At 32.8% G+C, this 14,275-nt stretch overlaps 1 protein-coding gene across 1 annotated transcript; it reads left to right on the top strand.

Moving 5' to 3' along the window:
• The first annotated feature begins 6,004 nt into the window (after positions 1–6,004).
• On the top strand, positions 6,005–12,106 carry LOC100805465 (ribulose bisphosphate carboxylase/oxygenase activase, chloroplastic). Its single transcript, XM_003543668.5, has 12 exons — positions 6,005–6,429; positions 6,531–6,616; positions 6,725–6,734; positions 7,068–7,130; positions 7,385–7,498; positions 7,748–7,809; positions 8,861–8,915; positions 9,063–9,264; positions 9,501–9,607; positions 9,945–10,000; positions 10,732–10,824; positions 11,692–12,106. The coding sequence occupies exons 1-12, from the start codon at positions 6,099–6,101 to the stop codon at positions 11,797–11,799; spliced, it is 1,287 nt and encodes a 428-aa protein (XP_003543716.1). The 5' UTR covers positions 6,005–6,098; the 3' UTR covers positions 11,800–12,106.
• The last annotated feature ends 2,169 nt before the right edge of the window (positions 12,107–14,275 follow it).

The following is a 14,275-nucleotide window of genomic DNA, read 5'->3' as shown; positions in this document are numbered from 1 at the left end:
GAGGAACACGAAACAAGTGCTTCATTTCTATTTGTAATAATAATAAGGGGTTGGTTGGTTGGTAAAGGGCACAATGGGAATAATAATATATGACCATGGGATTTGAGATAGTAGGAGTTGGGGTTGGTGAGACTTGTTTCTTTCTTTCCTGCCAATCAAAGCCTATTTTCGGTTCAGGCCTCTTTTTCTTACTCTTAAGAAGACTTTTTTTTACCAACCGCAGTGGACCTCTCCTATCTTCTCCTTCACCTACCACACTCACCATAGCCACGCCACGCCACGCCATTCATGGACCCTCCATCTTCTTCTTCTCCTGGCCCAAATTCCCATTCTGGGCCTTATTCCTTTTTCGTTTCATACAAATTGGATTGTCCAGTACAGTCCACTGATATTCGTCTCAATGCGATCTTGCACGTCACTTTCTATTCTCTTCCTATCTCCCCCGCTTGTCTCTTGCTTAATGGAACCATGGTTTTCACATATTCGAATTTCAAAATCAAAAGGAAGACTGGCATGGCATGAAAACCAAGTTTTATTAATGCTTCAATCTGATTTATAGAATGAATCATTTACATGAGACATTCACCCAATGTCATCAACACTTGTTAACGTACACGTTCCAAGGATGAGTTATTTTTTGTTACTACATTGCAACGTAACAACGTTAATTAATAATAATTCAATGTTTGCAACGAACAAGTTGATCAAACATATAAGACGGCTGTTACACCCATAAAAGAAAATATCTTTATTCATAACTATAATTATTATTAATAAACTCAATTTATATCGTTGTACACAGAAGATAGCAAGAAAGATAATGTTTAGATAAGATTTTTTGTTTAGATAAAAATCTCAGTAAAATTAAAATTGTGACGGCTAACAAAGTGTCAAGTGAAAAATATCTTGAATGATTCATTCTATAACAGACTTAAGAATACCACAAGTATAAATTATAATCACCATATAATTGTACACGTTACCCACGAAAAAAAATAGGGATGTTAGTATTTTTAAACGCAAATAAATGTTATCTATCATCATTAAACATGCATAAATTTATAAGAGATTAAATAGTTATTAATTAAGAGAATATAACTTGAATAATGTGCATAAATTATCATAAATTTTCTGATACTTATGCTTATGTTCGATGTTTGATTCTTACTGATAATTAATTTTTTTTTTCACGGCATATATTTCTTATAAAAGATATTTTAATTGGAAACACAATTTAAATACCTTTAAAAAAATGAGCCATAATTTATTACTTTACGGATGGTCAACCCCCGTTAGTTGTATGAGATAAATTGGGAGGATGCATTTAGTATTATTTTTAATCACCACGAAATGCATGCCATACTTTTGACTTAAATTCATTGGATTCTCCGAGCCCAAAAATAGAATTATTGGATTCTTTTCTAACTAAAGAAAAGTAGAAAGTGGTTAGTTTTTCTTTAATAAATAATTATTTCTGTGGATAAATTGCATCTTTAGATGCTGTGCACTGTCATTTTGGAGTTTTATATGTGGTTTTTAGTTAGTTGCTTGGATAGTATTACTCTTTAAGAAATTTTGCTAGTGATGAATTCTAAAATTAATCTTTGACGACCCTTAATTTGCCTTAAATTCTTTAAAATCTCCATATATGGTTTCTCTTGGGCTCCCTGGCCTTTGAAGTTTAGGGGTCGAATAAGTTAATTTCTTTTCATTTATATATATATGTTGGAGTGTACACAAGTCAACGTGGTGGTTTCTACCAAACCTGCTCCATATATATATAGAAACACATACAGAAACGATCATCATCGAAGAAAATATTGTAGCTGCTGCATCATGGACTCAACAACTGCAGTGTTGCTGATCTTAGTTTCAGCTGTAGTGTGCTGCCACGGTACTATTATAGTATCCAAGGATGGGAGTGGAAATTATACAACAGTGAGCGACAAGCCTTACACCATTCACGTTCGAGCAGGTACTTATGAAGAGTATGTAATCATTCCTGCTAAAATTAAAGACTATTATTAAACTCGTTGGAGATGGACCTCACCTCACCAAATAAGTTGGCTACCATATGGTTCCACCATAGGTACGTACGCATGCACCGACGCGCAGATCTAGAGTCACCTATACTTGTATTTAACGGCTGAAGTAATTGGGTATAAAAGTATAGATAAAGACACAAACACGGGTATTACGTACCTTTCTTTTCCACTTGTATTTAACGGATGAAGTAACTGGGTATAAAAATATAGATAAAGATACAAACATGTTCTTTTTTTTTTTGGTGTGTGCATGTGCGCGCGCTAACTCTAAATTAAAATGCACATGCAATTCGCAGTAAAATCAAAACTATCTATAGTACTTCTCTCACTAGACTACGTTGTGCATGTGAATGGAAGATTCGTCTACACTGCTAGTACTGAATAAGTTACCCATTGAGTTTTTGCGTACTTGCGATTTGATCGAGATCGAATCAGAGAAGGGAATTGACGAGTAACTAAACCAAGGATTTTATGGCAACAAATTAATATGCATGAAGTTAGCAACTTTTTCTAATAATTGATGCCCCAATTCAATGAGATCTAGCAGTGTTTAATTTTCTTCTTTCACGTTCTCATAATATATAAAACATTTTTTTTCTTGCATTGATAATTACTACTATATTTGAAGGTAGAATATTAACAGTTAAAGGGGCGTTATACGCACTTACAAGTAAGGCAGATGCCGGTGTGTGATACATTCCAGCTATGTACCATTCAAGAAGAGCAGATATAATTTGGTGAATTTATTAATTAATTAGATTACTGACTCCAAAAAATTATCCAAAGTGTAGAAAACAAGTGCCAACGCCCAACAACGATCTTAGACGTACTAGTATTAATTAATTACCGAACAATATATTTTATTATTTTTAAATGGGTAATTGGCAAACTACAAGGATAAATCTAACCTAATTGTTAGTCGTTGGTGTCAATGTGCCAGATGCCTGTAGTTGATTGCTGACTTGCTGCCCATTATTGAGAGTCGAATTCTACACGTAATTAATGAACATAATTTGCCAATAAAAAAACAACTTTAATTTGAGTGTTAAGTCTTTTTACTTTCCTTATTGTCAACATAATTACGTCATTGTTAAGAGTTCCACACAATATTTTGTTTCATGAGAAGACACTTTTTAAAAAAATCGATTCAATCATTCACATGCAAATATCAATACGAATCGAATAAAATTTTTAGTAACCCATATCTTTGTAATTTCATTTTCTTTATTAGTTGGTGGAGACGTTTTTTTTTTTAACGAAACACCACTTTTTGAAGCGTTCAAGTATGTATTTAGTGGAAATGGGGGGTAACATAAGTTATAGATATCGTGTTCAGTGGTTTTGGCAAGAACAACAGGTCTTAAGATAGTAATATTTGATTCTTCCGTCGCGAGAGGATCCAAGGGGGAAGACTGGGTTCACTTTCCAACGTGCAAATTCACAATGTCCCCAGAGGACTTGGCCGATAGAAAGTCAGAGGTGCAAAATTGTAACTCTACTCTCGAACACACGAAACTTTCGTTTTATAAGTACCACACTTTAATTCAATCAATAGAGCAAACAAGTTTATTATGTTAAAAAATAGTTAATGGTATTAAAATTTGTAATATATATTTAATAAATATATAAATTTACATAATAAATTTTATAATAATTAATTTTGATCTAATAATATTTTTTTACATATATAAATTTTAAATGAAAATAATAGGTTTAATAAAAAAAATTATATATATATATATATAAATATATTATTAGATCAAAATTAATTATTACAAAATTTATTATGTAAACTTATATGTGTATTAAATATATATTAAAAATTTTAATGCTAAGAATGATTTTTTTCAAATATATGTCGAGTTAATAGATTAATAATTCTACCAATTACTAAGAATGAATTGGTGTTTATCATAACTGCTAATTGAATGTCAATTTTGTTATATCATACTTGAATATGAATTATGTCAGAATTAACAAATGAAGAGTACAAATAATGCTGCGAAATAGCCAAGATCATGCTGAACATCGCGATTCCACCAGATACTATTTTAAACACCATTAACGCCAAAGACTAGGTCATCTTCATTTTGATTTAATTAACATATCATTATTTTGTTATTTTGTGTAACTAACCAACCTTATTTTGTTATATCAAATGTAGATTTACGATGAAGTTAGTATGTCATTTGCTATGAGGTGGAAATACATACTTGACCGTTTATGGCATTTCATTGATAAGGATGGAAATTTCCATACCATTGTCTACAACCAAGATTTGAACCAATCAGTCATTGTAGCAGGGTGTACAACACTAAGAGATTTTTATCACCTAACCGAAGATCATCAAGTGTCGCTAACTCATTATGGTAAGAGTGTATTCTTTCTCACCATATTCAAGAGCAATAGCCTTCCAAAATCATTCTCAAGATGACACTCATTATAGTGTCAAGTGCCAAATTCTGTCACTTTCAAGGTATATTTCACTTCGCACAAAATTATCTGCAGCAACCTGGTAAACAACTTTTCAATTTAGGTGCAAACAATTCTTTATCTTCCAAGTTTTAAATTTTATAAATTGTTGACATAACATTATTCTTATATCAGGACGTTCCAAGTACCATGTATTGCTTTCTTAAAGACAAAGGCTGGACTCATTTGCATTTGAAGGACGTTGCAGAATGTCGGGTTGGGTTCAATCAGTGGAAAAAGAAAATTAAAATTGGAGTTGAATGAAAATATTTTTGTGAAACCCTGCCCTTCAAAGCTGACATGGAAATTATCTTCGAATTCCTTGATCCAATAGTTAATCATGTTTTATTTTGGTCATGTTTATGAATTAAATTCAACATTATTAGGACTTGGAACATTATTACGACTTTGAGCATTATTAGGACTTGGAACATTATTCCTTTTAATTATTAGGAATTCCGTAACTATACTTTTGCTACAAACAATTTGTCTAATATTATCCCTTTGTTAGTTATCAGTTTCTTATATAATAGTTGTTTTACTATGTGTTGATCATAAATTTTTTGCAATGTTGAAGTAACATTGAGCGACAAATAGTATCTTTTAGTAATTAATTTGGTCATGTTTATGAATAAAATTATTTTTAATTAATCACTAAATTAAAATTTAAGCAATCTAATGTTAGTTTTAGTAATTTTTAAAAAGTTTATATGTATTATAATTTTTTTTAACAATCTAATTACTAAATACATTTGTTTATACCACTATAAAACTATAAAATAATATCACAAAATCAATATTTTTTTATACCACAATAATATCAAAATCAATATTTTTATAATTACTAAAATTATTAAAAAAAATTCACACAATTGCTAAAATTATTACAATCATATAATTTTATTCACAATTTAAAAAAAATTACAAACCTACAGATCAGCAATCTGTATGAACCATACAGATTGTCAATCCATATGGACATACGGATTGTCAATCCATATGGACATACGGATTGTCAATCCGTATGAATCATACAAATTGTTAATCCGTATGAATCATACGGATTGTCAATTCGTAGGTTCTTCAAATTTTTTTCGCGTACTTCTTCTTTTCCGGTGACGAAAATCAACCAAAATTTACCGTATACTCCTGAACAATGCACCTACACCACCAGAGACTAAATACGTTTTGAAACCAACCTTAACGGAAGAAACTTATACTAAGTGATTGAGATTTTGCGAAGAAAAAAAAATGACACTACAAAAATGAAATACTCCTCCTACTATTATAATCGAAAATACCCATAAAAATATTTTTGACATTTATTGAAAATTGGTGCGTACCCAAGCAATTCCCTAGTCACTCTCGGTGGGCTCCCTCACCAAAATGGAAATGCAAAATTGAGATTGACTCAATCTTCTCTCTCTGACTCTGAGCTATTTTTAATCGGTCTTAAAATAATAATTTGAAATTTGATGAAATACCATTATTTAAAAAAAAATGGATGAGAAAAAAGATATAGTATATAATATATGGAAATGATTTGGGTGGCGGGGAATTGTCTTTCATCTGGTAAGACTGATGACGAAGTTGTTATCACCTTCAGCACCACCATGTCCATGTCTAAGGGTTCCAATTCCAAATCCAACCGTAAAATATCGATATGCATACAGTCACAGAGGGCAATTGCGTGTTCGATGCAGTGATAATAGTGATGAAGAGAAGGAGAAGGAGAAGAAGAAGAAGAAGGAAAAGCGGTTGTCTCAGCAGTCGTCGTGGGAAGCCCAAGACGCTGAGGGAAGAGACTATCTCTACCGACTTGGGAAAGAGGCTGATAACATGAACATCGCCGTCGGCCAGCGTGCTGGCGTCATCGATTCTCTTTTCGCCGGCAATTTTCTCGGCAAAGATTGTAATTCTAATGCCATTCCTTTATTCTCACGCTCCACATTTTTTTCCATCAATAACAATCAAACATCACCTCCCCCTTTTGTTTTTTGTTTTGTGTTGCAGCGGACATTGTCTTTGATTATCGTCAAAAAGTGACGAGGTCCTTTCAATACCTTCAGGGCGATTATTACATCGCTCCTCTCTTCATGGTACTCTACTTTCTTATCAAATCATATTTATTCCAATTTCATTCTCTCTCTCAACTTTCATTTTTCAGCTTCTCTTCGCTTCTCTTTTTTTTTTTTTTTTTTTCACAGGACAAAGTTGGTAAGTTCTCTGAAAATGACCCACTGTGATAACTCATTTTGGTGCAGTAAGTGAGCTTGGTAAAACTAACGTCATTTCTTTTATTTTCCTATCTCATCATTCTGTACTATATACATTCTCTATCATTACTGTTTTTGGTCAATTGTCATCATCCTGTCACTCCATCAATGCTGCCGCTTACTTATCTTATACACTTATAAATTTCTAGTTAGTTGATGCACCTATTATATCTATTCAATCTTGCATCATCTCTCATTTCCTTTCTGTAATTGTATGTATTCAAATTTATACATGATTCTCATTATTGTAACTCCCCCCCCCTTGTGAATGCAGTATGTCACATTGTGAAGAACTACCTAGCTCGTGTCCTCAACACTAAAGTTCCTTTAATTCTAGGTATGAACCAAACTGCAAATGAATTTTCCCATAGCTTATCTAAAACCCTAAACAAACTAAAATAACAATTTGTTGTGAGGTTCCTGCTGTTAGTAATATCTATTTGAAAACTGTATTTCTCTCTGTCTCAAATGCAATCGTGAGATTGATGCACGCAAAGAAATCTTTAGGCTTCATGTATAATCTAAATGCAATTGGGAATGTTTTGCACATTCTGTTTTAAAATTTAACCTTTATTTTTCACTTTCTTTCAGGTATTTGGGGAGGAAAAGGGCAAGGGAAATCATTTCAAACAGAACTTATATTTCAGGCTATGGGAATTGAACCTGTAATTATGTCTGCTGGGGAACTAGAATCAGAGAGAGCTGGTAAGTTGCTTCCTTGATACTTAATATAGACGCACATCTTTCAATGAACAAAGTAATTTCTATTTTCATGATATAATAAGATTCTGATGTTAATTAGTTCTCCCATCCAACGCTAATAAATGATCGATGGAATTATTTGGAAATTGTTTTCATTGCAATTCTTATTTAGATTAGTTCTTACCCTTATTTCTAAACGTGTTTAATTATGCATTTTGTGCATGTGTATCATCTACTCATTTTCATTTACAGGAGAGCCAGGAAAATTGATTCGTGAACGCTATAGAACAGCATCTCAAGTGGTCCAGAATCAAGTTAGGAGTTTTAAAGTTTTCAGTATGTCTTGTTTTGATGTTCAAATGTTACTTTATGTGATTAATTACATGACTTTGGCTTTGGAAAAGATAATATTCCATGTTTTATGGAAATTGAACCCTACAATCTTCTCTTCTTTGTAAGGTATTATGAAAATGTTGCTTTGAAGTTATCATTTCTTTGATGAAGATATTAGAAAGAAATTTTTGATAAATGACAACCTCAAAAAAAGCTTAAAATGAATCATTCATATGTCCAAATTAAACTTACCAGAATTTACTCTCCCTATGCTAAGCAGAAAAGAATGCTAATATGATCTATTCTGAACAAATTAACATTTGTGCTTCAGTTTATGCTATTAGAGGTTTTTGACATTGATCACCTAAAGATTGTGTTGCAAACTTCAAATTTCTCTGCTTGTACTTTTTTTTCTTTTTGCACTCTCCCTTAAACTGTCCTCTTTCTCTCTCTCTCCCCCTCTCTCATATCCTTTACGTTTGCTAACATATGATATTTGCTAATGTACTAAGTGTCCATTTGGTTTAGAATTGGAGTAAAGTTAGATTTGAAAAAGCCAAGGGAGAAATTGCATTGGAACTTGTGCTTTTCAGTGGAAAGTGCTAGAATTGATTTTCTAATGGTTAAACAAACAGGCCAAAATCCTAATTCATATTTACCATCAAAGGGATCTAACTTACAATGAAGGGAAAGCTCAACTTCCTATCCTGCTTGCACCTTTAACTTGACTGTTTCTGTGTAAAAAACACTAATTTACTTCTAACTTGAGTATTTATTAGTTGAACAATGTTATTGCAATTCCTTGAGTTGATGATGTAGGCTAATGTTATTTGAACAATGTTTATACCAAGTGGTGATGATGACATTCTGAAGGCTGACCTGTCCAACGTTCACCTTCTAATTTGGTTGAAATAGTTTAAGATTGTTCATATCAGTATTACCTCTAGCTTCAATACCTATGTTTTGAATTGAGCAATGTTATTGCAATTGTTTAATCTGCTAACATTGTTTAGTATTGCTTTCCCGATACAGGGAAAAATGAGCTGTTTGATGATCAATGATATTGATGCTGGCCTTGGTAGATTTGGTAAGCTAACATCTGATTTAGAATGGAGAAACATAACTGTGTACATAACCCCCTTTTTGTTCATTACATTCCGTGTATGTGTGTATTGTGTTGTTACAGGTATTTGGTCAACTATTTCCTGAATGTAATTTTGCTATTTTCATGTAGGGAATACTCAAATGACAGTCAACAATCAAATTGTTGTTGGGACTCTTATGAATCTGTCAGACAATCCTACAAGAGTAAGTGTTGGTCAAGATTGGCGAGAATCAGATGTCACAAACAGAATTCCAATCATTGTAACAGGGAACGATTTTTCAACTCTTTACGCTCCACTGATACGCGATGGAAGGATGGATAAGTTTTACTGGTAAATTGTAATCCGTCTTATTCTAGGTTTATTATACTTACCATTTTGAGGGAGTTTTTGAGGGTACATATTTAGATACAGGGTTTTAGTTGAAGTTTTAGATTAGTGTTGCAGGTGGAATTTGCATCATATATCACATTGCTTATGTAAGGACTTGGAAATATCTGATTTCATGGAGATAAGTAACCATGCCACTCTTCCCTAAAACTAAAATATTGTCTGTAAATGTGGAACAGGCAACCTAACCAGGAAGATATCCTTAATATCGTTCACAGAATGTATGAGAAAGACAGTATATCTAGGGATGAAGTTGAAAGGGTTGTGAACACTTTCCCTAATCAAGGTACTCACATGTAGGTCCAGAAAAGTTTTTTGTTACAGATATGCTGTTAAAGCATGAGTAGTTATAAAGAGCATGTATTATTTGATAAATTAAGTAATATGGAAAAAAATGTTATGGTTGCCTAATTATTTTTCTGAGATTGTTAGTGATATGGTTTAAAGTTCATGCTTATCCACATACTAGCCTGTGGCTGATATTTCCTGTAGAGTGCCTTATGTTTTATAACTTTCTTTGCATTAAAGGATTATTTAATTTGATTCTTTATCTGATGTAACTTACTTTCTTCATGTCTGAGATATCAGGGTGTTTAATTTTTCATTTATTTTGTTGTTGACAGCTTTGGACTTTTATGGAGCTCTAAGATCACGTACATATGACAGATCTATTTTAAAGGTAAGTTTACATTTAGATCTTACTGGTATGTATCTGATTTTCCATTTCAAAAAAGCAGAATTATAATTTTCAATTACCTTTAATGTTTATCATTCAATTGAAATATTAACAGTAGGTTTAGGTGCACCAGGACAAATGATATAAAAAAAGAGGGGGGGGGGGGGGGGGGGAAGGGATTCTCTCTTTTTGTGACTCTTGAATGTGGTTTGTTCGGCACTACAGAAATTATTCACTCATTATATCTCTCAGATTTTGTGTGGGGATTAAGTTGCTTCATGACCAACTCTTTATTAGCATATAATCATATACTTAAAATCCAATTGAAAATTGGTATGTTTCTATCACCTTGCATTTTAATATTATTTAGGTATATAACTAAAGGAATGTTTCCATGGTACAAGAGTAAGACTAATGCAAATGCAACTATCTAGTATCTACAGTACTTTACTTTACTTTGTACCCCATTGCCCAGAGGCTCTTCGCTATGCGAAGGTATGGGGGAGGGATGTTGTACGCAGCCTTACCCTTGCATATGCAAAGAGGCTGTTTCCGGTATCTAGTATCTACAGTAAATTTCAATAAATACCAATGTTTGACATAGCTGATGTTTCAACAATGATAATTGACAACGGCCATTATACATGAGATCAGAGAAGATTAGCATCCAAATCTTTTTAACTTTTTTCATAAAGCTCAGTTTTAATAACATATATATTTGTGATGGATTTTAGTGGATTGATGATATTGGAGGTGTTGAAAATTTTGGAAACAAACTTCTCAAGAGAAGAAAGGACCAAAGCCTTCCTGTATTTATTCCTCCAGAGGTAAATTAATCAGCCCTTTTTTCCCTGTTTCTACACTTATTCTGTGTCCTGCTTGGTCCACTAACTGATAGGAATTGGCTGTGATCAAATTAGTATCAATGAAATATTGCTTGAGAGCTCATTTATCCGTTAAAAATTATTGGCGAATATGAGCCAAAAGGCCCAAAACGGATTAGGGTCGCCGATTTTCTATTCTAGTGCAATTCAAATTGACTTGACTGATTTATTCTAGCATTAAATGAAATATTATTTTATTAAAAAATAGAAATATGAACAATAATTGGTATTGACAAAGCATATTCTACGTTTGTAGTTTGCCACCATGTAGATAGAAGATAAAAAAATCTAGTCTGTTATATATATATATATAATTGAATTAAAATTCTTCAAGCGGATGTCTTAAGACGTTCAAAAATCAAAGTAAAAAAATTTAAAGGATATCCCCAAGGATTTTCATCCATGATGTTTTATATGAGATATTTTTATTGTTAGTATCTCTCTTGCACTTAATGAGATCTTTCACTATTGCTGCAGTAATTTTTCAGTGACACTGTAATAATACTGACTTTCATTTAGGTCGGTTCTTTTTCTGCCCTAGTTGCCCAACGTTTGGACATCCTCTGCTAACTTAGAAATATACAGCTCTTAACTCGTACTTTTATTTCATTCACGAAATATTAGTCTTTTAGAGAAGTTGATGATGGTTGAGGAAATATACATATCTGACCTGTTTGACTGTCTTGTCTTGTTTCTTTCGTTTCTTTTTGTCCCTTTTATATTTTCTTGTTTTCCTTTTAACATCTTGATTGGGTTTATGTGAAAAGAATGCAAATGAAGTTGACGCTGCTTTTGTATTTGGTTGGATAGCAAACGGTGGATGCTTTACTTGAATCGGGTTATTCTCTAATCAAAGAACAACGGTTGATAATGGAAACTAAACTTTCAAAGGAATACATGAAGAACATAGATGACTAATATAAAGAATGTTGCCGTGGTGCAAGTCCTCAGGAATTATGATTGGGCCAGTTTGGAATCCGTGTAAAGTTGCTATCGTGGATACGGTCCACTTTCGAACAGGGTGCTTCTCTTTAGCAATTTCCCAGTTTTTATAAGAATCGTTATTTATCATGATGTAACCCATTTTTAAGATAAGGAATTGCATGAAATGTTATCCAAAAACAGTGCAATGTTTAACCTTACATTGCTGAGCCGCTTGTTCGTGTATCATTGTATCCTTATAGTACCGTTAGTTCAAAGGTGATGTAATCATTCTTATAATTTAGCCTGCTGGTGCTTTATAGTATTCAAATCCAAGTATTAGTATAGGAAACAAACCACAAAAGGCCATTAGTATCAATAAGTAACAGAATTGGCAACGAAGTTACCTGGAATAGTCAACCCTACCAACATCCTGGATGATTCATTTCAGTCTTGAATATGCTTTTGTTTGCCCAAATAATTAATAAACTCTGATTGATTTTCTTCATCCTGTGTACTACTTAGAAGTTTTGTATGTGACTTACTATCCTGAATCGCTATTTTATTTGAATTGGACGTTGGAACAATGAGTAAGTATATAAGCCCTAATTCCCCCAAGCTAAAAAGAAAATCTTTTGTCCCATTATGTACAAGTCTCTGGAACGAAACGGTAGCAAAATCTCCCAATTTCTATACAATTTTTTTGAAGTAGCCTTACAAACTTGTATTTACAAAATTCAATTGTCATAAAACAAGTAATCTTTTTAGCGACCTGAAACTTTGTTGACACCTTTATGGCACATAACCAATCACCTCAGCCTATAATCACTTCATGGCACTGGAGAAATTTCAAGGCTGTAATTATTTTGTATTTGATGCACGGTTTGACCATATAAATTAAGCGCTTCGAAGGTTAAGAAACACAATATAAATCAACAACCCCACCAAGAATATCATTGCATTCGTGGGCACAAAAGCACTTTCTCGGCCACCACAGAATGAGAATATATGCAAATCTCTAGATGGTTTGGATTTTGAGCTTTTAGTGATTAAATTTTAGAAAAGAGAGGATATAGGCTATTTCTGTTTTGAAATCTAACTTTGCTACATAATTGAATAGAATGGAGAGAAATTGACCGGACCAAACATATTGCTTTGTGGCAACGAGACCTGTAGTTGTATATAATAATTATATAATGTTGAAACAGAGGGTGCCACTTCCTCTGTTTGCGGTGCTTATAAGAGTCTTGACCTTGAACACTTAACCATTGAGAAAAGATAATCACTTCAAAAGTAAGTATATTAAACAGAGGATGATTGCCAACGTGTCCGGGATTCCTTATCTAAGGCCATCCTTCTATGTTAAGTATTTTGTGCTGATGACATGTGAAGGTTACATTTGATCTCAGAACAATCCAAATAGTCCACTCTTTAATCGGAATCCAATGCTTGGTTAACTTGGAAAGTTGGGTACTTTTTAGTGATGGATTAAAAGCATACGAAAGAATCAGTAATTAAAACTTTACTTACAATTTCTTCGGTGGCTAGTGGTGCGAAGTGGAATATAGGTATTAGTTAGTTCATCTACACAATTCTAAAACAAGAAGCACTAATGTTTGCTCTTATCTTTTGTGATTGGCTTTGGCGAAAAGAAAAGAGGGTGTGCGATAAAGAAGAATAAGCGAATGTCAGATATATATGGTAGGATTTGAGATTAAAGAAGCCTGATGTGTGCTTGATTTAAGCACAAATTGATTGTGGGTGCCACAACATGACAACATCCAAGGCAACAAAATTGGGTGGGATGGCTCAGCGAAAAAACAATATTTGAATAATGCCCTTTTCCAGTGTGCTTGAGTTCCTTTTTTGTATAATTTCTCCACAGTGGAATTATTCAACCCCCGAATAATCTCAATACCGAAAACCAAAAGCATATGCATCATATATATGGTCACCAAACTGAGTCTTGAGCCCAATTAATTTCGCATGATGTCTCAATGTCGTCAGAATTTTATTTTTATGTATTTTTACAGTAAAAAAGTTTACACTCGCACCCCATCCTTTGGTTCCAAATTGCCATAGTATTATTTATTTATTTTAATTATTTTATTTTCTTATATTAAAATCGAAATTCCTAACTCCTTATTTTCACTGTCTAACGGTTTCATTTTATAAACTTGGAATTTCGTCGTTCTCTCATTTATCTTTAACAATAGTGTGTGTAATGGGTTTAATTATGAGTACTGTGGTTAGGTATCCAAAAAAAAAAAATACAGAAACACTAAAACTCATATCTATTTGAGTATGAATCTATTTTTTTATATATAAAAAAGGTACCTATGAAGGTAAATACTATAGTATCTAATCCAAAACTACACAAGTGTCATCCATCCCTATAACTATCAGCTACCCAGCAGCTGATATGCCCTCCCAATAGTAGAAGGTAAGGAATGATAACAAATTATTAGCAATC

Source organism: Glycine max, chromosome 13 (assembly GCF_000004515.6).
Source record: "Glycine max cultivar Williams 82 chromosome 13, Glycine_max_v4.0, whole genome shotgun sequence".
Taxonomy (NCBI): Eukaryota; Viridiplantae; Streptophyta; class Magnoliopsida; order Fabales; family Fabaceae; genus Glycine; species Glycine max.
The sequence above is the reverse complement of the archived record's forward strand: the minus strand, read 5'-3'. Positions and strand labels throughout refer to the sequence as shown.